This window comes from Dermacentor albipictus, chromosome 2, assembly GCF_038994185.2.
Source record: "Dermacentor albipictus isolate Rhodes 1998 colony chromosome 2, USDA_Dalb.pri_finalv2, whole genome shotgun sequence".
Taxonomy (NCBI): domain Eukaryota; kingdom Metazoa; phylum Arthropoda; class Arachnida; order Ixodida; family Ixodidae; genus Dermacentor; species Dermacentor albipictus.
In genome coordinates this window covers 55,713,371-55,737,480 of record NC_091822.1, presented here as the reverse complement: position 1 = coordinate 55,737,480, position 24,110 = coordinate 55,713,371, and the positions used below count along the sequence as shown (strand labels likewise).

Genomic DNA, 24,110 nt, shown 5'->3' with positions numbered 1-24,110 from the left:
TACCTGCAGTCACCTTGCAGAAGCAGAACTTATGTGTGATATTGCATTGTAGTGTAAGAATACGTGGAACCAAAAAGATGCCACCCTCCAACTTATTTTATTCACAACAGTATAGGCACATTAATATGCAGCTGACTGCAGTAGCATTAACACATCTATAAAAACTACGCCCACACAAGCAGCACTTGGACTAGGCAATGCACACAACAGCCTCCCAAATATTCATAATTTTTAATTCATAATTTATTTATTAGTAAAAATACAGATAATTACATGTGCGTAGTATACATAAGGAGGTCAGGACCTCCTGTTAAGACACTTATGATGTTATACAATGTTTAAAGCAACAGTAGTACAGATGAGAGCTAAGAGTAATGTCGAAACATGTTTATAGCATATGAGTAATAAGAACACTTGTTAACAGCATGACAATATAAAAGAAACAATAAAATTTAATAAATGGACAATTTCAGTAAGTATTTATTATGAATGATTAGTTTTCTATTAAATCTGTATAAATTTTTTGCATTCTTGATTATATAGGTGGTAGAGTATCCCGAAGCGATATCGAGGAAAATTCCACAGTCTGCTTACCATAGTTAGTTCGCACTTTAGGTAGACGGAAATTATTATTGAGTGCAAATCTAGTGTGACTATGAGCTATCAGGTCACAAGGTGAGAAGCAGATTGATGGTAGTTCCTTGGTCATATATTTGTAGAATAAAATCCCTAGATTATATTTCGTGAGTTCTGAAATGGTTAGGATGTTTTCATGTAGTAGGGATTTTCCATTTGCAAAGCATGAACTGCTTGTAATAATTCTTGTGGATTGGTTCTGAATTACCTGGAGGGATGCCAAGTGAGTGTTACAAATGTTACCCCAGCATATTATGCCGTAGTTAATACGAGAGTGAATGAATGAGTGGCATAGCGAGATTAATGTATTATGTGTAAAGTAGGGACAAGTTTCAATGAAAACGCGAATACTGTATGCTATTTTCTTTTTGATGTGAGAAATGTGATCTTTATATATCAAGCTGCAGTCAAGAGAAATACCAAGAAAAGATGAGCATGGACTGGGAGAGGTAGAGTGTGAGCCAAAAGTTAAAGAAGGGGAGGATGCGGAATGTTGTTGATGTGAGGAAAATACCACAAATTTAGTCTTGGAGGCATTAATAGATAATAAGTTAGCATTACACCAACTTAAAACATTTTCTAGATCAGTATTTAGCTTGTTAATAAGAAGTTACTTGTTCTTATCATCAGCGTACAGAATGCACTTAGTAGGCGACAAACAGTTAGGTAGGTCATTGATATAAATAAAAAAACAGCAATGGTCCCAAGATGGATCCTTGAGGGATGCCAATGTTAGTGGTTTGTTCTCTGGAATAGACATTAGACAGACACTATCTGAACTCTGTTTGATAAGTAACCTTTTAATAGTGAGAGTGCAGGACCACGAACGCCAATAGTCTCAAGCTTAGCAAAAAGGATGATATGGTTTACGCAGTCGAACGCCTTTGTTGGATCAATGAAAACTGAACCTGCAAATACACCATCGTCAATTATTTTTTAAAATTGGTCAGTTAGATGTATGAGTACCAAATCTGTGGAGTATCCATTACGAAAGCCAAATCGGCATGAAGAGAAAATATTAAACTTAGTGAGATATTTGGTTAGACGCAATGCGATTAATTTCTCCAGAACTTTGCCGAAAAAAAGTAAAATACAAATAGGGCGGTAGTTGTGTATTAATGTGCTGTCACCTTTTTTTAAGAACCGGAATGACTTTACTGCACTTAAGCTAAGACACGATATCAGAAATTCGGACATCTGGAAATATACATCTAGAAACTAAATTTCTTCATTAGCAAGAGCCAAAGAAGCTAGGCTGGCGTATTTGTAATGACTACGCCGGATGTCTAGTAATTTTTTTAATGCAGTGAAAGGCATCAGTGATCACATCAGTGGCGCTTTATATGTTCCTTCTTGTGTGGGTTTATTGTGAAGTTATTTTGCTTTTCAGTTATGAACCAACCAGCCTGAGAATAAGTGCTTCTGTTTATCTTGGCTCTGCACTTTTTTGTTGCTATTGGAATGCCACTGCAGGCAGTATTCAGGGTGCTTCAGCAAACACAAACATCTTTAAAGGTTGCCTGTGGCAGATAGCACAATTCTAGTTCGTGAGCTGGTCTACTCGAAGAGGTGGGCATGAAAAAAAAAAAAAAAACTGAAATGCCTAATCTGTAACTTTTGTGCTTGAATACATAAAACATACATGTTTACATGAATGTAATGTAAATACATGAATGCCTGTTTTGTTAAGACAGTAGTTAATTAGTGAATGTTGTTAATTAGTCGATTATGCTTTTCAATTTTTTTTGCAATCTCCACCTCTGAGTAGACCAGCTCATGAACTAGAATTGTGCTCTCTGCCACAGGCAACCTTTAAAGATGTTTGTAAGTGCTTGCTGAAACACCCTGAATACTGCCTGCAGTAGCATGTGCTTCAGTTCACCCTGCAGGTTACATAAATTTGCAATCGATTTCCTGATAGTCTAGTACAGAACAAAATTTTGAGCATAGCACTGTGTTCAAAAGCCTTTCATTCACTTGTGCTGTGGACTGCCTTGTGTTCATTGCAATGTCAAAGAATATTTTCACTGTAGTTGCCTACAGCTTGTTCGGCTACGTGATTACTGCATTTTGCAATGGGCCTTGAGACGGTTGGTATTGCAATATGAGTTGGGCACTCAGATTTAAATCGCTTACCAGTTCAACTGGTTTATTAGCCGATTCCCTGCACTAAGTAAGCAGTTCCACCTGGGAATCCGCTAATAAACCGCTGCATCTAGTAAGAACCAGTTGAATATTTTGCACTATTGCACAGCATGATACAAAGAAGTTTAGTAGTTTTTATGACTAAAAAAAAGCATTTATATAATCTTTGTTTACCACATATCCTAAAACTAAAGAAAGGCAAGAAGAGCCTGGAGGAAGCTGTGGGACGTTTTAGTACAACCAAAACCACTAGAAGATTGCGGAGAAATGTGTGAAAACTATCCTGAGGTCAAATGTGGAAGCTATCGCTCTCAGAACTTCTCCTAATAGAGAGTATACATGTGTGCAATATCACACTATCGTAAGATCAACAGCTCTTCCAGTTTATAAACATAAGTTCTTATATCTCGATTCACCACTAAAGCACTGCATGAGAAGTTGCATTTTTTGGTGTAATATGCCGCTTGCGCAAAAGCAGGAAAGAAAGAAAAATAGACGTAAGGCATTAGTACTGATTCAAACTGCCTGCCTTGACACCGAAGATGAGTGCCCTAATCAGTGTTATGATGGGAGCCTGTTTTCGCTTGTTCCAGGAAAAAAAGAAGGCAGCAGTACTGCGACAGCAGTCTCAGCAGCACTGCAAGAAGCTTGCCACAAACGGTCTACCACCTGAAATAGCTGTGCTTTCTATCAGCATTAACCTAGTTAAATTATTTTTTTATTTAGTGGTACAACTGGTTTACTGCCAAATTCAGTCACCCTAGATGGATACCATTAAGACTTATAAAGAAATTATTTGGTACCAGGTGCTTCGAACTAAGAATTCAATAAAAGAGTCCACCAGTCATCAACCTTGGGGACCAGTGTGATTGCAATCACTGCGGTCAGGTGGAGCTAGAGGCCAAATTCTATCTATGTTGACACAACATGGGACCAGACATTAGGTTAATGCAAAAGCGCTGCTTGCCATACTATCTCGAAACACGCTTGAAAAAGGCGGTTAATGATTGCCCGCCTCACCGGCGGCCCCCCATGGGCTCTTTCCCCTGTAGGACCTCTTTGTACGGGCCAAATGATGGGAATTTGAAGTCTAAATAGTTGAACAGCTTGTGTAGTGGCACATGCACCTTCATGATGGAGGAGCCATCACTGAAAAGGATTGTTACTGTTAAGTTCATAAAGTAGTAACTCCTTTTAGCTGCAGTGAATGACAAAAGGCCTTTCTGTGCTTTTTCTATGAAATACCAGCTCTTACCTGAGACCAAGCTCATCAGTGGGGCCAGCATTGTCAGATGCAGTTGAGCAGCTGGTGTCGGGGCTCGTGCAGTGCATAGCAATCATGCTTTCCTGCAGCAACTGTTTCTGATTTGTACATTAACAGAGGTCCTCAATGAAAGAATCAGTCACTTCACTAAGCTGTGCTAAATAAATAACTTCAAGCATATTGCAACAAGGCCATTTGTGATGCTGGTAATAATTACAGCCCTTCGAAATTATATTTAGACATGTGAGCTGCAGCAGCAAGGTATTTGAAATTGCTTGAAAACCTGACTTGGCTTAAAAGAATATTTTCCCTTTTAAATGAAATATGCACCAGCCAATTCCAGCACAATAGCAAACACTACTGATACCAAGCAGCATGACAAGCTAGCCAGTGTGCAGAGTCAGCCAAATTCTATGTAGCATAGGGAAGAGGAACAAACTATTGATTACTTGAACCTGACACCTAAATCTGAATCTGCATCTGCATTAACAGCTCCACATCCTGACTCCCTTGAATTCGAAAGCTTCTACCAAATATACATTCCTTCTGTCTCCTCTTACAACTAAGTTGAGGAGATGTTGCGTTTTCATTACAACTATCACGTCCTTTATTATTACTTTCTCTTCCATTATTGCAGTGCCCCGCACTTACAATTACATTTTTTGCACGTTCTGCATCAAATGATTTACCGAAGTCATGTGTTATAGTCTGCAACATTGCAGGCAGTGCCTCTGGTGTAGAGACGTTTAAGCCTGTGACTTTCATTCTCTGGCAAAAAGTGGGGCTCCCTTGAAAGGAAGGGCATACAAGCTTTAAATTCAAATTTTAGCTGTTTTTTGCAGCATGCAGTGTTCTGATACTTCACAAACACAATAAGTGTGTGATCTACACACCAGGCTTGTGTGTTTGCATTCCCTAGCCTGATGAAGGGCCCTTTAATTTTTTCCTTACCGGGTTCTTACATCCTTTATTGCCGGAGATAGGGTACAGACTGGCGGGAAAGCCGCCGTCACGTGACACATGGTAGCACAGGGTTGCTTGGCCCTAAGATTGTCTCGCTATAACATTCCTCCCCCCTACGTCACAAAGTCCTTCAGATACGCAGGTGGCTGCGTTGGCGCTGTGGTCGCTCGATTTGAAGGGATGCACTCACTTCACTGTCCTCACCACAAGGACCAGGTTCGGTATTGGGCGTTGTAGCCTCCTCTTGTATTTCTCCTTGGTCCCGTCTTCCAGGGTTCTCTTGGTTTGAAGGAATGCCAAGTTTGGAACACTCTGCAGGGGAAGCAACTAATGGTTCCTCCTCTTTGCACATTCCAGAAGTAGAACTGTCCAATGCGTAGCTGGCAGAACGACTTCTGGGTTGATTAACATGACGTCTCCATTGACGTCCATCCTTGGTGACGACCAAGTATGACATTGGTCCAGTGACAGAATCCACAATGCTCGGCAACCACTTGGGCCCATAGAGATAGTTGCGCACAAACACTCGATCCCCCACGTCAAACAGTTGCACTGCCTGGTTACGGCACTGCATCACCTGCTCTTGTTTCTGCTCCACACCTGACTGCAGGTCAGGATGCAGACGCTCTAACACAGTTGAAGGTTTCCTGCCCATTAGCGATTCGGCTGGGCTCTTGCCTGTTGTAGCATGAGGCAGGATATGCTGGGTCATTAAAAACATAGCCAGATGTGTTTCGATATTGCCTCCAACCATGCACTTGAGTACTTCCTTGGTTTTGTGCACCATCCGTTCTGCTTGACCATTCGAAGAAGGGTGATATGGGGCGACGGTCACATGTCGAATTAGATTTCGGCACATGAAGTCTCTGAACTCCTCCAAACAAAATGCAGTTCCATTATCCGAAACAAATTTCTGGAATGCCATGGGTAGCAAAAAGAAAACGAAGCTTCTCACAAACTGCAGCTGCCAACATGGAAGTAATTCTGCACACTTCCAACCACTTTGAGCGAGAGTCCACCACAATGAGAACGACGTTGCCTTGGAACGGCGCAGCAAATTCGATGTGTAGTCTTGTCCAAGGACGCTTGGTGAATTCCCAAAGGTGAATTTTTGCAGCTGCTGGTGCAGACCTAGATTCCTGACAATGTGCACAGTCCCTCACTTTCTGCTCAACATCTCTCAATTCTTGGGTACCACACGGCTCCTCTGGCGAGCCCCTTCATCTTGACAATTCCTGGATTAGCTGTGTGAAGAATGTCTATGACATATGGTCGAGCTGGCTCCGGAATGACCACACGACTGCCCCACAGCAAACAACCTTGGTACACCAACAGTTCATGCTTGCGGCTCACAAATGCTGCAAACTCTTCTGGTAGCTTGCCCTCTGGCCACCCATGCTGCACCCAATTGCAGACTCTAGCCAACAGCTTGTCCTTTCACGTAAATCTTGCCACCTTCCTAGAGTTCCATGTTACTTCAGGCGCTATTTCCAGCATTCCTACTTCCCAAAGACGCTGCTTCTCTTCCTTCGCCTTACTGGCCCTCGGTGGTAAATGACTGAATGCGTCAGCATTGGAAAGCTTCTCCACTGGTCGATACTCAATTTCATAGTCATATGCTGAAAACATGAGAGTCCAACGCAGCATCCGTGGTGATAGCACCTGGGGAATGGGCTTGGCATGGTGCAACAGTCCTTAGAGAGGTTTGTGGTCCATCACAATTTTTAAATGCGTCCCGTACAGAAACTGATGGTACTTCTCTATGTCAAAGCCGATGGTGAGCGCTTCTTGGTCTGTTTGGGCATAATTCCGTTCTGCCACGCTCATAGTTCTCGATGCATATGCAACTGGTCTCTCGCTGTCATCTTCACCCACATGACTCAACACAGCACTCAGTCCATACAGGGACGCGTCACAGGCCAGCACGAGGGGCCTGCTGACATCATAGTGCACAAGAACATGTGATGACTGCAGCAGATCTTTCACCTGGTGAAATGCGTCCGCCTTGGCTCCCGTCCAACGCCACTCGCGACCCTTGTCCAACAACCGGTACAGTGGCTCTAAGGCATGAGCTGCTCCTTGAAGAAACTTGTAAAAGTTCAGAGCTCCCAAAAGGCTTGAAGTTCCTTTTTGCATGTCGGCTCCGAGGCCTCGTGAATAGCATGCACTGTGTCTTGTCGGCTGCACACCTGCAGAGTTCACACTGAATCCCAAGTAACACACTTCCTCAACACAAAATTGACATTTGTCAAATTTCAGTCACAGACCGTTTTCATGGATTCTTTTGAGCACCTCTTGCAAACGAGCATGGTGCTGTGCCTCATCCCTTCCACCAATCAAGATGTCATCCAAGAACACCATCAATTCCGTGCAGTAGTTCTTCCATGTACCTCTGAAAAATATCCACTGCTACTGCCACGCCAAATTGAAGACGGGTTACACGGAACAGTCCCTGATGCGTTGTAACCGTCAACAAGCCAGCTGTTTCTTCATCAACAGTCTTCTGTTGATACGCTTGTCCGAGGTCTAGCCTTGAAAACTTCAAGCAACCTGCCAGCCTGTCAAACAGCTGCTCTGGTGTCGGCAGAGGATACGTTTTCCACTGCACTACACGATTGACTGCTCTTGTAGTCCCCATATATCCTTATCGATCCATCTTTTTTTACATCTGGAACAACAGGTGTTGCCCACTGCAAGTGCCGTACAGGCTGAAAAATGCCTTGGCTCGCCAACCTGTCCAGTGCTTCTTTGACCTTCGGTCTCAATGCAAACAGTACTTGTCTTGGCTTCAGAAATCGCGGCGGAGCTGCCGCGTTCACCTCTATGCGCACAGGAGGCCCTTGTCCAAAGTCCAGGGTCAAAGACTGAAGAATATTTTTTGAGCATGCCGTTGTTCCCCTACTGCCAGTTCTACTCGGCTTGCACTCACTGTGAATGCCACTCAGACTTATTCCCTAGGAATTCAACTAGTCCCGACCGACAAGTCCGATACTAGCACCCTTAGCCACCACCTATCGCAGGCGATGTTCCTGTCCCTTGTTTTTTGAGCCTTGTATGAAGGCGTCACTTCAATTACATTCTTCTACTTTAATTTGCATATTGCACTGGACCAACCCTAAGCTGTCCATTATTGAACCTTGTGCACTGCGTCTGTGTAGTTTAATATACACAAGCCAGCATGCATTTACTGCAGTGCACAAAATAAAAAAAGGGGGGGGGAAGGTGCCGGGGGCAATGGAACACCTTGTAGGCCATGCATGTAAGTTAACTTTTATGCATTCGTACTTAAGCGAGTATGGAGCTCTGGAGCATGGCATTTTCCCATTTAGGCTTCAGTGTGCAAGGACATTTGAACTTTTGTCTATGAATTCTCACAGCTGATTAAATACAACATTTGAAGCTGTTGACAGGAACTAATTTGCAAACGGAGAAACCATTTGTTCAGACCTGCGTTAGTTACACCTCAGTTACACTGAATACTGCTTTTTTTTACTAGTTTGTTTCCTTTCTGCCTGCTTTCCTTTTTGCAGCTCCCAAGGAGCCTTCTTCCTTGGAATGTCCAGTTTTAAAAGACAATGCAGCCACAGCTCAGTGCCACCTGCAAGCGGATCTGCAGAATAACTAAGCTTCTGGATGCAAGTATCGCACAGTTTTGTTTCTGCGGCTTGCAAATCCTGTTTTCTTGCATTTTATTTCTGATTTTGGCCGAAGTGGTGTGAACAGACGTAAAGTCTTTAGTCTACTTGTTTAAAACACAATCCTTTAAGCTGGAAATATTTTGAATATTTAACAAAAATTATATTGTTGGTGTGGGAAAAACACAGGGAATAGAAATTCAAGATGATAAACAAAACAAGATGAAAGCAGGGGCCATTTCGATAAGTGGACTTTTCTTCAAGGCAACGTGTCGACACATTGGCTCCAGCTTTCATCTTGTTCTTGTCTTGCTTATTGTTGGTGTAGGTTTGTTATGTGCAGTACAATATGACCATTATGGGCGCTAAAATTAGGGATGCGCATCCTTTTGCACTGAAAGCTAATTGTATAACACAGTTCAGTCTGACAGGCAGATTCAAGGTCCTACTTTATTAGAATAATAAAAATCCTCATGTAAAGGTGCTGAAACAAGTAACATCATTATACATTGTGTTGACACCAGTGCTTTTTCTTCATATGGCCATCACACATTCAATTTATCATGCAGGCATGATGGACAAAGAAGTGACAGCTGACCTGCTGTCAGCCCACACCTCTTCACTGGAGGAAAAAAACCACCACCTTCAGCATGACCTGGATAGTGCACGCAGTCGCCTGGCAAAGGCAGCCCCTGGAGAGAGAGATGTGTTCCGCAGCAACCCAGACATGGTTGTGTTTTACACAGGGCTGCCAAATTATGCAGTTTTGGAGGCTGTTTACAGCCTAGTTGAGCCTCATGTAAGGCATACATTACGAAACCACCCGAGTAAATTTCAGGAAATAGCCGTTTTCCTAATGAAGTTATGGCTTAAGAGGAAGCTTTAGCTCGGGCGCTCCCATCTAAATACATGTAAAAAGGGAACTCGTTTTTCTCGGCAACCACTGCACCAAATTTGACGAGGTTTGTTGCATTTAAAAGACAAACTTAAAATCTAGTGACTGTTGGTTTCAAAGTTTTTAGTTAGGCCGTCAATATTTTATAAAAAATTGACAAAAATTGCAAATTTTCAGAAAACGAAACTATGAAGTTTACAACTCTGTAACTCAACAAGAAAAAATGATATCGCAATTCTGTGAATTGTATCTGATAGCACATCTAAAGCGGACAAAATTGATATGTTACACATGAATATAAAAAAAATTTAATCATAGGGAAATACAACTTTTGCAAAACCGTTGTAACCAACGTAACAAATCCACGTAAGATGTAAAATGACATATTGAATTTGTCCGCTTTGAATGATCTAATGGATGCCGTTTACAGAACCGCGATATCGTTTCTTGATGCAGAGCTATGAATTTGTAAACTTCGTGCTTCTATTTTTCTCAAACGGTCAAATATTTGAAAATCGTTTTAAGGAAATTAAAGCCCTAAATCGAAATTCCGCTTCCAACAGTCACTAGAATTTAACTTTCTCTTTCAAATGCAACAAATTTCATCAAAATTGGTCCAGGGGTTATCTCATAAAAACGTTTTTGCGTTTTACATGTATTTGAATAGGCCGCGTCGGAGTTGGGCCCGAGCTAAAGCTTCCTCTTAACAACGTGTTACAAGATCTTGCATACAGGTATTTTATTCTGTATTCTGGGCAACAGCCATAACTATATTCATTTGTAACATTAAGCTTCGTGCGCTACGCAGAACTGCACAGGTGAGCATGCAATAGCCATGTTGTGCTGGCGAACTTTATTGCATTAGCTTCAGTCACACTTGGCAGTTTATCTTACAGGTTTGGCATTCACCAGTCAACCATAACGAGGACAGTAGAAAAGCGGCTTGATGCTGCTTATGTCAGGCTCAGCAGTCTAATCAAATGGCCAGAATGTGAAGATCTTCAAAGAACAATGCCAATGGCATTTCAAGAAACATTTGGCAAGAAAGTAGCAGTGATTCTTGATTGTTTTGAAGTCTTTGTGGACAGATCTTCAGCCATGGAACTTAGATCATTAACATGGTCTACGTACAAGCATGCGAACACCGTGGAGTACTTAATTGGCATCGCTCCGCAAGGTGTAATCACGCACACATAAAGAGGGTGGGATGGACGCACCAGTGACATAAATGCTGACAGAATCGTGTGGCATTCTTAGCAACCTGCTACCTGGCGACTCTGTGCTGGCTGGCTGGGGTTTCTTTATCTCTGATTCCGTGTGCATGTGTGGAGCGAAGCAGGAAATCCCAGCCTTCACCAAAGGGAAGCCACAGCTTGCTGCATACTCTGTTGAGGCAACACGTAGGCTAGTAAATGTTAGGATTCATGTTGAAAGAGTTATTGGGTTAGTCAGGAACAAGTACTCCATTCCCAAAAGCACTCTTCCTACTGAATTTTTGGAGCCAAAGGTATTTAACGGCATGAAAGTGAGCGCACTTGACAAGGTTGTATTTGTGTGTGCCGCACTTACCAACCTGTGCGACTCTGTTGTACCATTTGACTGACGTGTCTATAGTGCAAAGCATATAGCAAATGTACAGTACTTTTTTTACGACTCCTTGCAGTCATTACAAAACCATTTTTGCGATTTAGGTGCCCTCTTCAAATTAACGCACTGGAAGTGAAACTATTATTGACTGCAATGCTTCCGATCACACCCAATCATGTCTCCATATTCTGGCTGCTGACAGTGGCAATATTTATCATACTGACTGCCTGCACTTTGCTCCTGTACTACTTCAACAGCAGTGGTCGAATAACGGAAACAAAGTTAAGGCAGGAGAACTCGTTCAAAATACAATGCACACTTATCCACAATTTCATTGCAGAACTCCTTATCAAACATTACTCTTTCAATAAAAATATAATTCTATGTCCATACTACAAGATCACAGTAGTTTCTTTTGCAGACAGACATCTGCATCATTACTTGCTTGAAGTAATGATGGTTGTTCAATAGCTTTGCGTCATTGCCATCAACTACACGATAACATCGTTGCTGCTCTGGAGTTTTGCAAATAAGTGCATCTTTTGCAGAGTATGGACATTTTATCTCCAGAAGGCCATCTCCACAACAATTGCAATGTACAAGGCCATCAGGAGTTGCAGGAACAATGGTCGTTCTATGCTTACGTGCAGGCCACACATTTCGCATTTAAAGCCTAGATGGTGCTTTGCCTGCATTGCCTCTATGTAAGTTGCCCTCCCAGCAGCTTCTTCTTTCCCCATTGAGTTGCTGCACTGTGGAATTTGCATTCCACCGGACAGCAGTCTCTTCAGCAGGCTCTTTGAAGGCTTGGTCAATGATGTTGCAAATACCGCTCCTGCATTTGAAGCTGTGATGCGTCCAGTCTGAAATGAATTCCACTTCTCGGATGCAGATTGGGCCTTTGTGTGCTTCTCGATCAATGCAACAACACCTGCAGGAAATTGCGATTCATGTTCAAACAAGCAGAAATGTTTATCCTTTTGATTGCTTTTTAGTTCTGCTGTAGTGCTGTAAGGATGTTGTGGATTCATGACAATATTGCATACATTTGAAGTGCCCAGGCAGCATATGCAGATTTAGCATAAATTAATTATAATTGTGAACAGATGCTGACGCACTGCTGCGCTGCACGGCACATTACAACAATAACAACTTGCACAATTTGTTTCTTTAGCAAGGTTTGGCTGTAAGCAAGCTACAAAGAGATGAAGAAACTTGCATCAGGCTCAATTGAGAGGTCCTCCAAGACATTACGGCATTCTGCCTGTACATCCTCCAAGGAAATTGGGCACTGCTTTCTTTGCAGATTGCAGAGGTGGAGCTTAGGGTACTTCAAGCCCAAGGGAATGTAGGGGTCAGCAAATTTTTGGGCAAGCGAGAGAAGTGCAGGCCTACCCTCACATTTACTCAATGACGAGAAAAACTTTAACATCTCGTCCTCTCTCGGCTTGGGCATTTCAACACTTGGTGGGTCGCGGGGGGCAGCCTCAGCGTCGTCCAGGCGGCGTTTTTCGTTGCGAAAGATGCGAAGTCCATCTCTGCCACCGGTCGGCATTCCAGACTGACGAGATGAGGCAGTAGCCATGCATTTTGCCCATCTGTGCATGATCGACCATCCTGGCGTGTCACAACAGCCTCCATATAAAAGAGCACTGCTCCAACGTGTGAGCACGCCTCCCTGAGGCCAGCCATGCACATACAGTGCACGCACAAAACTTCCCCGTCAGCTCTAATCAACAGCAACGGCAGCAGCGGCTTATCTCTGAACGCCTGAAAGTGGCGGACCTGCACAGTGAGAAAAGATACGTCAGTGGTTAGCTTATGCAATTAGACACTGTGAACACGAATTCAGGTGTATGAAGCACGAACAACATGTCAGCAACTCCATCGGCGATCTAGAGACAAGTATGATGGACTGGCCGCCACATCCATTGCTTGCTCCATCGCTATATTTCTGGAAGACTGAAAAAATGCCCCAAGCCGCTGACATGTGGTACATTATATAAGTACAGCCTACCTTTCCAACGACGACGACGTTGCCATCACGAACTGGTGGCTCTCACTCGCTCACTCTTGATAGCTCCACGAGACCACAGGGGACGTAATTATGAGCCTCCAGGGATTTATAGCGCTTTAGCTGCTCCCGTATCACGAAGCTCGTCCCGTGGACTAGATAGTTGCTGATGTCTGCACGATTCACACTTCGATAAAAACCAACATTGTTCGTAAAGTGGTTGTCGGACAGCGCCAACGGGTCATCTCCGCCACATTTCACAATTTCGATGATATATCTGCTGCACTCAGGGTCAGGCAGCGACTTTGCGTAATCGTGGAGTTGCATGTTACACTGGAGTCGCGCCGAGTGAGACGTACACAGCAGCTTTTTGTCGCGAACGAATTGTTGAAAGCGTCAGTAACAAGAGCGTTTGCACAAGCACAACCACAAACATGGCACCCGACACAACCCCGCAGGGGCGTCTGCGTCAGCAGGCGTTTGGTGCGTTGCGACACCACGGACCCGAGCACATGAGGGTTGGACCCTCCCGCGTGTAGCCGTGCGCGGCTTAGCCGTGTCTGGGGAAAAGGGGATCCTGGAGGTTGAGCCGATGCTGGGTGTTTGGACCTTTAAGGCCCCCCGGCGGAGGCAACACACCTCTTCGGCCTCGGCTTCACATAGACGGCACCTCCAGGCTGACCCACCTGGAGGAAATCGGCAGTCACCTTTTCCTGTCCTTCACTTCAATCTTCGTCTTTCTCTCGCACTTTCAATCTTTCCTGTCTTCTCTTGGCTTCTTATTACTTCCTGACTTCCCGGTGGCGAGGGTTAACCTGGTGTAGTTATCCAACCTTGGGTATCGTATATTAGGTTATAGCGGCGATGCATGGCTGGCGTCTGCAGGTATTTTCCCGACGTTGTAGCGTCCCCTTGTTGGGCTCGGTGGTGGGTGGCCACCATCGCCGCCGAATTTTCCAATTTTTATGGCTGAAGCTTTTCCCCTATTACCTGATCGCTCCCTGAAGAGGGGGCGCACCGATGAACCTTTCAGCTTTTTTATGCAACCAAAAGAGTCCTTCCCGAAATACCACGTCGTTCACAGTCAACACGAAACTAAGACTGTCCGTATGATATCACCTTTCCTTGTAGCGAAATCCCTTACTGAAGCAATAGGCCCAGGATATAAAGTAACAAAGATGGGAAGTGGTGATCTTCTTCTCGAAGTTCGCGACAAGCCACAGTACGACAGACTCTCAAAACTGGTAGCGTTTGGGGACATTCCCGTCTCAGTAGGCCCACACAGGACAATGAATACAGTGCGCGGGGTCATCTCGGAAGATGACCTTCTGGAACTTAGTGAAAGTGAATTACTAGAAGGATGGCAAGAGCAGAACGTTGTCAAGGTGCAAAGGATTAAAATAAGAAGAGATGACAAGGAAATACCAACTAGGCACATTATCATAACTTTTGGAACCAGCATTCTTCCTGAATCAATCGAGACCGGTTACTGCAAGCTACGTGTCAGGCCATACATACCAAACCCACGTCGGTGTTTTAAGTGTCAACGTTTTGGGCACGGGTCCCAAACCTGCAGAGGGCGTGCTACTTGTGCCAAGTGTAGCTCCATCGAACACTCTTCTGACGTTTGCAGTTCAGCAACCCACTGTGCCAACTGTGAAGGAGACCACCCTGCTTACTCGCGATCCTGCCCTTCGTGGAAAAAAGAAAAACAAATAATAGAACTCAAAGTAAAACTAAATCTGACTTTCCCAGAGGCACGCAAGCGTTTCCATTCCAACAATCAGACCAGTCCTTCTTACACCGAGGTGGCACGCCGGGGGGCAGCGCCACATCGTTCGGCGGCCGCCCAAGTCACTCGGAGAGTGACGGCGGTCACGCCATCCGCCCCCCTGACTGGAACAGCCAACGCTGTTCCGTCACCCGCAAATGAGGGCCAGCAGGCCTCCGGGCCTGTTGTACCCCGGGCCACTGCTCGTACAGATCGGCCCACTACTCTCGCGAAAGTGCCTGCTCCGCGGGCAGTATCCACCGCCTCAGACGAGGTGATGGATACAAGCACAAATCCGGCGTCTCAGACGCCCAAGGAACGGCGCAGCTCCCTCGAGCGCGTCGGGAAGAAAGAGAGAGCTCGTATCAAGGGGCCTGAAAAGGTCTCGTGAGCTTATATAATCTATATTTCTTAGACACACAGCACACAACACACACATAATGGATACGCAGATAATACAATGGAACGTCAGGGGTTTACTCCACAACCTAGACGACATTAAGGAACTCCTAAATAACTATAATCCAAAGATGCTGTGTGTCCAAGAAACACATCTTAATTCTTCACACACGAACTTTCTCCGGCAGTATGCCATATACCGAAAAGACCGCAACGACGCTTTTGCCTCGTCCGGCGGCGTGGCAATAATTGTAGATAAGAGTGTTGCTTGCCGACAATTACAACTTAAAACACCCCTAGAGGCAGTTGCAGTTCGTGCGATACTGTTTAATAAACTAGTAACGATTGCCTCAGTATACATCCCTCCGAACTGCCATCTTTCAAAAACAGAATTCCAAAGCTTTATCAATGAACTGGTGGAACCTTATATTGTCGTCGGAGATTTCAATGCACACCACACCCTTTGGGGAGGTTGTCGTTGTGATGCCAGGGGACGCCTAGTAGAAAGCCTCCTCTTCACTACAGGTGCATGTTTGCTAAATAATAAAGAGCCTACATTCTATAGCGTGGCAAACAAAACATTTTCATCAATCGATTTGAGTATTGCATCTGGTACACTCGTACCGTATCTAGAGTGGAACGTGCTTAAGAATCCATATGGCAGCGACCATTTTCCAATCCTCATAAAATCAACAAAACGTGATGAATGCTCTCCATATGTACCTCACTGGAAAACCGAGTCAGCCGACTGGAAACGTTATAAAGAACTCACCCGCATGACTTGGGATGACATCTCTGACCTTTCTATTGATGACGCCGTGGCATATCTGACAGCATTTATTGTTGATGCGGCGTCACTATGTATCCCTGTATCAAATAGATCGCTCTTCAAACGACGTGTTCCCTGGTGGAATGCGGAGTGCAAAGAAGCTCGTAAGAATCAAAATAAGGCGTGGAGTCACCTTCGCGAATCTCCAACTGCTGAGAATCTAATCAATTTCAAGAAATTAAAGTCACTAGGCAGAAGAACACGCCGCCGGGCCAAACGGGAAAGTTGGCAAAAATACATTAGTAGCATCAACTCATATACAGACGAGCGGAAAGCCTGGAATAGGGTCAACAGAATAAAAGGCCGCGAAACTCATCCTCTACCTTTGGTAAACACTCAAGGAGACACTATTGAGGACCAGGCTGATTCGCTAGGAGCACATTTTCAGTACATCTCCAGTTCATCTCATTACTCAGATACATTTCTAAGATATCAGCGACAAGCGGAACGGCAGCCTCTGAATCAGAGAGGAAATAAAAACGAACCTTACAACCGGCCATTTAACATGGTGGAATTTCAGGCTGCACTGAAGTGCTGCAACAGATCAGCTCCTGGTGGCGATGGAATAGTTTATGAGATGATCGAACACCTACACGCCGAAGCACACAAAACACTACTATCACTCTTTAATTCCATATTCACCGCCAGTTATATTCCATCTGTCTGGAAGCAAGCAGTCGTAATTCCTATTCTCAAAGAGGGCAAGGATCCAACTTCGGTCAGTAGCTACAGGCCTATAGCCCTGACAAGCTGCCTATGCAAACTATTTGAGAAAATGGTAAATAGACGCCTAATTCATTATCTTGAAAGCAACACAATACTCGACCCCTTGCAGTGTGGTTTTAGGGAGGGTAGATCTACGACAGATCACCTTGTCCGTATGGAGGCGAATATCCGAGATGCGTTCGTGCACAAGCAGTTTTTATTAGCGGTATTTTTAGACATGGAAAAGGCATACGACACAGCCTGGCGTTTTGGAATTCTTCGTGATCTGGCTAGTATGGGTGTCAGAGGCAATCTGTTGAACCTGATCCAAAGCTACCTCTCTAATCGTACGTTCCGTGTGAGGATTGGTGAAGTGCTGTCTCGTCAATTTACGCAGGAAACAGGTGTTCCACAAGGCGGTGTACTGAGCTGCACGCTCTTCATCGTAAAAATGAATTCCCTCTACAGCGTAATACCACGAACAATGTTTTATTCGGTGTATGTGGATGATGTACAGATAGGATTTAAATCATGCAACATTTCTATCTGTGAGCGACATATACAGCTTGGCCTAAACAAAATATCTAAGTGGGCTGACGAGAATGGATTCAAGTTAAACCCCCAAAAAAGCACATGCCTTCTATTTTCGAAAAAGAGAGGTATATTACCTGACCCTGCTATCTATCTTAATAGACAACGGCTATCTGTCAGCCACGAACATAAATTTTTAGGAATCATCTTAGACTCCAAACTAACATTTGTCCCTCACCTTAAATATCTGAGAGCGAGATGTCTGAAGACAATGAATTTGCTAAAGCTCTTGTCCCGCACATCTTGGGGAAGTGACAGGAAATGCCTTTTGAGCCTCTACAAAAGCCTTATACGGTCCCGTCTCGACTATGGAGCAATAGTATATAGCTCTGCTGCACCTAGTGCTTTAAAGATGCTAGATCCCGTTCACCACTTGGGTATACGCCTGGCTACAGGCGCTTTTAGGACAAGTCCCGTAGAAAGCCTGTATGTGGAGTGTAATGAATGGTCATTACATCTCCAAAGGACATATTTAACCTTTTCCTATGCTCTCAAGGTCAAATCAGATGTTCAGCATCCATGTCACTCACTTATTCATGAAGAGTCTACAGCCAGATTATTTCGTAACCGCCCAGCTATTAGACCTCCGTTGAGCCTTCGCTTGACAACACTGGCAGAAGAAACAGGTGTCCTAATCCTAGAGAATGTCCAAATGGCACCCACTCGCCTGCTCCCACCATGGGAATGGCAGACCATTGAATGTGACGTCTCCTTCGTAGAAATAACTAAGAGGGCACCAGAAGCACATATACAATTCCATTTTCGTGAACTTCAGGAGAAGTACTCCTGTACAGAATACTATACAGACGCTTCCAAGTCCTCTAAAGGAGTTTCCTACGCAGCTCTGGGACCTTCATTTTCAGTATCCGGTTCACTAAATCCACACACAAGTATATTTACAGCTGAAGCCTACGCTATACTATCGGCTATTCAAAACATAAGGCTCACAAAACTTTCTAGGGCTATTGTGTTTACAGATTCATTGAGTGTAGTCAGAGCCCTACTTAGTCCAAGAAAATACAAGAACTCAGTTTTTAGTGAGCTGTACAGTCTGTTGTGCTCCCTATATATGTGCAATCAAGTTATTGTCATATGCTGGGTACCTGGCCACAAAGATATAAAAGGCAACGAAGCTGCTGACGAAAGCGCTAGGTCAGTAATTTTTAGTCATGCAGATTCAAATATCCCCATCCCTGCCACAGACCTAAAGCCCTTTCTACGCAGTAAATTGAGGAATCACTGGCAGGGCGAATGGGACACACAGGCAATGAATAAGCTTCACATAATAAAACCAAAACTGGGGAACTGGATAAATGGGAAAATAGCAAGGTACAAGGAAGTACTCCTTTGCCGTTTAAGGATAGGCCACACATACGGTACCCACTCTCATCTCTTGACTGGGGGCGATCCTCCAACCTGCGTTAAGTGTGGCAATAGTCTTACAGTCCTCCATGTTCTAATTCAGTGCCGTGCAATAGAAACAGACAGGAAAAAGTATTTCCCTGCTGCATACCGCGAGAATTTACCCCTTCACCCTGCATTTTTTCTTAGCGATGAACCTCTTTTTCATCTGCAAACAGTTTTAGAGTTTTTAGCCGAAACGGACACCCTGAAAATCATCTGGCCTGGCAACTTTTAGCACACGACTAACAGCCCTGCTTTTCAAGGGCTCTCTTGAAACTCTGTTGTCAATGTTAAGTTTTATTGCATCATGTTTTAACGAAAGCCGATTGCCATAGCCCACATCACATCCTAGTCACCGTCATTATTTTAGCACCTATGTATTCTACTCCACTTACAGCGGAAGTTTTTAGGCCCTTTTACAGCCATATCTCATTTACCATGATGAGATCATTGTGCACGTCATCCACAACACATGGTCAACATTACCACCTGTCATGGCGCTCTTTGGCCAAACCTGGCCCTTGCGCCATAAAACACTACACATCATCAGCACCCGACACAAGGCACCGTAGTGCCACATTGCGGCCTAGTTTCAGTGCATACTCCCTATTGATATCTTTATCCATGTAATAGCTACTGTAACGAGCATGAGTAACGACACGCACACCAAGGCGAGTGCTGAACAAAGACTGGCTTTATTGCAACGCACGCCGACGACTCGAGAACGCGCAAAAGCCTCTTGGGAGCTCAGGGTTGCCGGCTGGGCAATGCGCTCCCGCTAGGCTGGGCTACGTTACACCTCCCTTACTCCCACGTGAGGGTCCAGGTTCTTGCTCGAAGTTCTCATCGTAAGTTAGACGCACTCGCGGGTTCCTTGCCCGCACAGGGCGGCGCGTGGGAGTTGCTGCGTCTTGCAGGCCAGAGGCTGGTGGACGTTCTGGGGTGCCTGCAGGGCTTGTTTCTTGGCCGCTGCCATTAGCTTTCTGAGGATTGTGGGGGCTGCCCGCTGTGTCACTAGGCGAGTGGAACGGCTCTGCCGTCTGCAGGATGTGCTGCCGATTTCGACGCAGTAGGCTCCCGTCTTCGGTTTCCATCAAATATGATCGTGGTGTGACTTGCCGCGTTACTTTGGCTCTGCTAGTCCAACCCTGATCTTCTGAAAGGCGGGCCGTGTCTCCTGTCCTGAGTGGCGGTACTTCCGTCCTTGGCCGGTGCCTTTGTGTCTGCTTCTTCACCTCGGTTGCCTGAGGGGTGGAGAAGTCTGGAAGACGGCCTCGAAGTTGTCTTCCCATCAGCAGCTGTGCAGGGCTCCTTCCATCCTCTAGTGACGATGACCTGTAGTTTAGAAGTCTAAGCCACAGAGGCTCATTAGCATGCTTTGTTTTCTTCGAGTCTTTTGAACACTTGTACTTCTTTCTCGGCTAGCCCATTTGCCCTTGGAAACCTCGGACTCGAAACCACGTGTCGAAAGTCGCATAGCTTGGCAAACTCTAGGAACTCCCTCGAGGAGAACTGCAGTCCACCATCCGTGCACACTTCTAAAGGTATTACATGTCTGGCAAACCGCATTTCCAGTTTCTGGATGACTTGGTGGCTCGTTGTTTGAGTCAGCTGTTCTATTTCTGGGTAGTTTGAATGAGCGTTATAGCCCATTAAGTAGTGCACTCCCGCATGCTTACACAGGTCCAACCCTATTCTTGACCACGGCGACAAAGGGACAGGCTTCATTAGCACTGGCTCTGATGGCTGCCGACACGCATAGCGACAGCAGGTCTCACATTTTGACGTTTTTTCCTCAATGTCCTTTTGCATAGCCGGTCAATACATTAGGGCTCTAGCTCTCGCCTTTGCCTTGTTCACCCCGAGGTGCCCCTCGTGCACGCGGTCCAGCATTTCTTTCCGTAGCTTATTAGGTATTATTACTTTAACGCCTCTCATAAGGATACCATTCACAACCGACAACTCTGCTGCCACCGGCGATAACTGCCCTTGAATGGCCTCACGATTCTCGAGAGCGGTCATCACTCGCCTGAGGTCTTCATCTTCAGCCGTCGCTGCCTGCAGCCTCTTTACCATGGCGTCACTGACGAGGGTTGAAAGTACGTTCACAGCATGTATGGCTACATCTTCATATTCCTCTGCCCGAGTTGAGTCTGGTGGTATCCGCAGACGCGACAGCGCATCCGCCAGTAGGAGCTGCTTTCCAGGCACGAACTGCAGGGTGAAGTCGAACTGCATCAGACGCAAGAAAAAAACGCTGAACACGAGGGGGCATTTCATTCAGTCCCATTTTCGCAATAGCTAGAAGGGGCTGATGGTCTGTTTCTATGGTGACATAAGACCCCACGATGAATTCTCTGAAGCGTTCGCAGCCGAATGTTATTCCTAGTGCCCCCTTCTCAATTTGAGAATACCGGGTTTCCGTTTGCGTTAAAACACGCGAGGCATACGCCACCGGTCTCCAACCCCCCTCATGTAGCTGGAGGAGAGCAGCACCCAAGGCAAAGTTGGACGCATCGGTTGACACTTTAGTGGGCCTCTCAGTGTCGAAAATGGCCAACAAGGGGGCAGAGGATAGCATGCCGCACAAGTTTTTCCATTCCTTGTCATGCGTCTCTGTCCACTCGAATTCACTGTCTTTAGGGAGCGTAGCACGTGTGTTTTTTCAGACAGACAAGGCAAGAACTTTCCGAAATAGTTGACTGCGCCTAGGAGTCTTTGCACCTCCTGTTTGCACGTGGGTGAGGGCATGCTGGCTACGCATCGCACCAGATCCGGATCGGGCCGTATTCCTTCTTTAGAGAGGACATCACCTAGGAACTTGATCCTGTCAGCGGCCACTAAACACTTCTCCGGGTTAAGGGTAAAGCCTGCAGTCTCAATCGCTCTGAGCGCCGCCTTCAGTCGGGCGTCGTGCTTCTCCCTGGTTGCTCCCCATACTAAAATGTCATCTATGTAGACTCGCACCCCCGAGAGGTTGTCCAGGGCATCACTCATGGCTTTCTGAAAAACCTCCGGTGCTGAACGTGCAAATGCAGGACGTATAGTCATCTAGAGGTATCTGGTAGAAGCCTCTATTAGCGTCCAGTTTGCTAAAATACCTGGCTCCGGCCAGCTCTGCCTCAATGTCCTCTCTTCGGGGCAGCTCGTAGTGCTCCCTTCGGATACCCTCATTCACACGCCGCGGGTCCATGCACACTCTTAATCTCCCATTTTTCTTAGTTACGATGACAGGCGGGCTTACCCTATCAGTTGGGTCCTGCATCCGAGTTATAATGCTCTCCGCCTCCATGCGGTCCAACTCCTGGCGCAGGGGCTCCTTCAGTGCGCGTGGCACCCTCCTCGATGGCAGCGCTATAGGTCGCGCATCGTCTTTCAGGCTGATCCTGTATTTCCGCCTCGTACATCCTAGGCCACGGAATAGAGCGGGAAACTCTTCAATAATCCGCTGCTTGTCCATTCCTTCCTCTTGTGACACTGACCGGACTCGTGCTATAAAGCCGAATTTCTCACATGCCTCAAGGCCGAGTAATGCCTGTTTGCCCTTCTTCACCACATAGAAAACCAGCTGTTCGCATTTATCGCCCACTTGAAGGGGCAGCACCGTTATACCAACATGCTGTATAGCATTGCCTCCATAGCCTGAAAGAACAATCGGGCTGGGGCGCAACGGTGGCTTTCGCTTGAGTCTCCGGTATAAAGATAACGGCAACAAATTCGCCTGGGCTCCCGTGTCGACCTTCATGTGCACTGTATCTGTGTCAACTTTAACCGGGACGATTCAATCGTTCGAGCTGGCGACGCCGGCTATATGCACGTCTAATATTTCAAAATCATCTTCCGACTTTTCTTCAGGGCACTCAACTTCTTGAACGCTTCTCTTCGCTCTGCAGCACGCCGCGAAGTGGTTCAGTTTTCGGCACACCACGCACCTCTTTCCCCATGCCGGACATTTTCGCGGCGGGTGACAGCTACCGCAGAAGTTGCACCGCCGCAAAGTCTTGCTCCGAGCCGGCCCGTCTAGCTTTCCTTCCACTGCGCCGATCACCTGTGCCGTCTCTGCCTGCTCCCATACTCGCGCCTGGCTAGTGGCAGCCTCCGCCGCTTTGCAGAAATCAATGGCCTTCTCGAGTGTCAAGTCCTCGCGCAGCAGCCTGTTGCGCAACTTTTTGTCCTGAGTTCCACAGAACTTGTCACGCACCATGGAGTTTTTGAGATCGCCAAAGTTACACGACTGCGCCTTGAGCTGCTCGTCCCGCAAGAACTGTTCAAATGGCTCACCTTCATTCTGGAGTCGCATGCGGAAGACGTATCGCTCAAATGTTTCATTCTGTTGTGGTGCGCAGTACTCTTCGAACTTGCGCACCAGCACATCGTAGTCCTCCGCTTGGGCAGACGTAAGTCGAAGAGTGTTGAAGACATCAATGGCCTCCTGGCCGGCCACATGTAAAAAAACGGCAGCCTTCTCCGCGCTGGTACGTTCCTTTCCCGTGGCTACGAAATATAGCTCGATGCGTTGCCTGAACTTCTTCCAATTGGCTGCCGCGTTCTCAGCGAGCACCAGCGGAGCAGTTGGCGGTAGGGCTTCCATGCGCAGGCTTGAAATTCGAGCTTGCTATGCAACGGTCGCTTGCGCGGGAACGGCTACCCCACTTCTGACACCATGTAACGAGCGTGAGTAACGACACGCACACCAAGGCGAGTGCTGAACAAAGACTGGCTTTATTGCAACTATAGTGAGCTAGAATAGGGGTAGTGGGCTCAGATGACGGCTCCGCTTGAGGTCCTTGATGTCGCCTCCGAGAGATGGCGCTACAAACATTATCACCTGAAACGTTTTGCAGTCCTGCGCCTACGCTATGCGGGTTCTGCGGGTTATTTCATCGCATAGCGTAAATCTAAATAAGTTGTTGCTATCGGTATTACCGGAAAGGCGTCAATTCGCATTTTGTGCTATAAATAAATAACTTTACCATTGTGACTGCGACCGCTCGGGAGGCATTATCGATGACCTCGCGAGTACATAAATTTGGCTGCTGGTTCGCCACCAAAGTGGGCAGCTTGCGGCAGTTTGTAGCAGTTACTGTGACGATAATGTGAGCGCGATGATTCGTTTTATCTACGTCTAGTACCAGTAATCACCGTGTAATCGTCCACTGTGGTCCATCAAGGCCAGCGTCGAGCGTGCGCCGCTCTCATTAGCAGTGGACCATTGCCCAAGCTGACCGCACTTGGTCAAGTTGCGGAGTTTTCTTGCGTCATAAATGCGACC

The 24,110-nt window shown here is 45.9% G+C and overlaps 1 protein-coding gene and 1 long non-coding RNA gene across 2 annotated transcripts in view; one reads left to right on the top strand and one right to left on the bottom strand.

The window, feature by feature from the left end:
• Positions 1–12,262, top strand: part of LOC135901823 (uncharacterized) — a 102,217-nt gene extending 89,955 nt beyond the window's left edge. The window contains exons 2-3 of the long non-coding RNA XR_010564277.1: positions 8,539–8,643; positions 9,213–12,262. This is a non-coding gene — a long non-coding RNA (uncharacterized lncRNA). The remainder of the gene's footprint in view (positions 1–8,538; positions 8,644–9,212) is intronic.
• Positions 12,263–12,550: 288 nt separating this feature from the next.
• LOC139055703 (uncharacterized) lies at positions 12,551–13,579 on the bottom strand. The gene is made up of 2 exons (XM_070533236.1): positions 13,188–13,579; positions 12,551–12,943 (listed from the first exon to the last, which is right to left on the bottom strand). Exons 1-2 carry the CDS (start codon positions 13,464–13,466, stop codon positions 12,551–12,553), a joined length of 672 nt encoding a protein of 223 aa, XP_070389337.1. The 5' UTR covers positions 13,467–13,579.
• Between the last annotated feature and the right edge of the window lie 10,531 nt (positions 13,580–24,110).

Bases quoted from the DNA above. Each gene is read 5' to 3' on its own strand.
- LOC139055703 (XM_070533236.1), bottom strand. From the start codon at position 13,466: ATGCAACTCCACGATTACGCAAAGTCGCTGCCTGACCCTGAGTGCAGC. The intron at 12,944-13,187 runs TGAGAGCCACCA...TAATTGCATAAG, and splicing joins AGCTATCAAGAGTGAGCGAG to CTAACCACTGACGTATCTTT.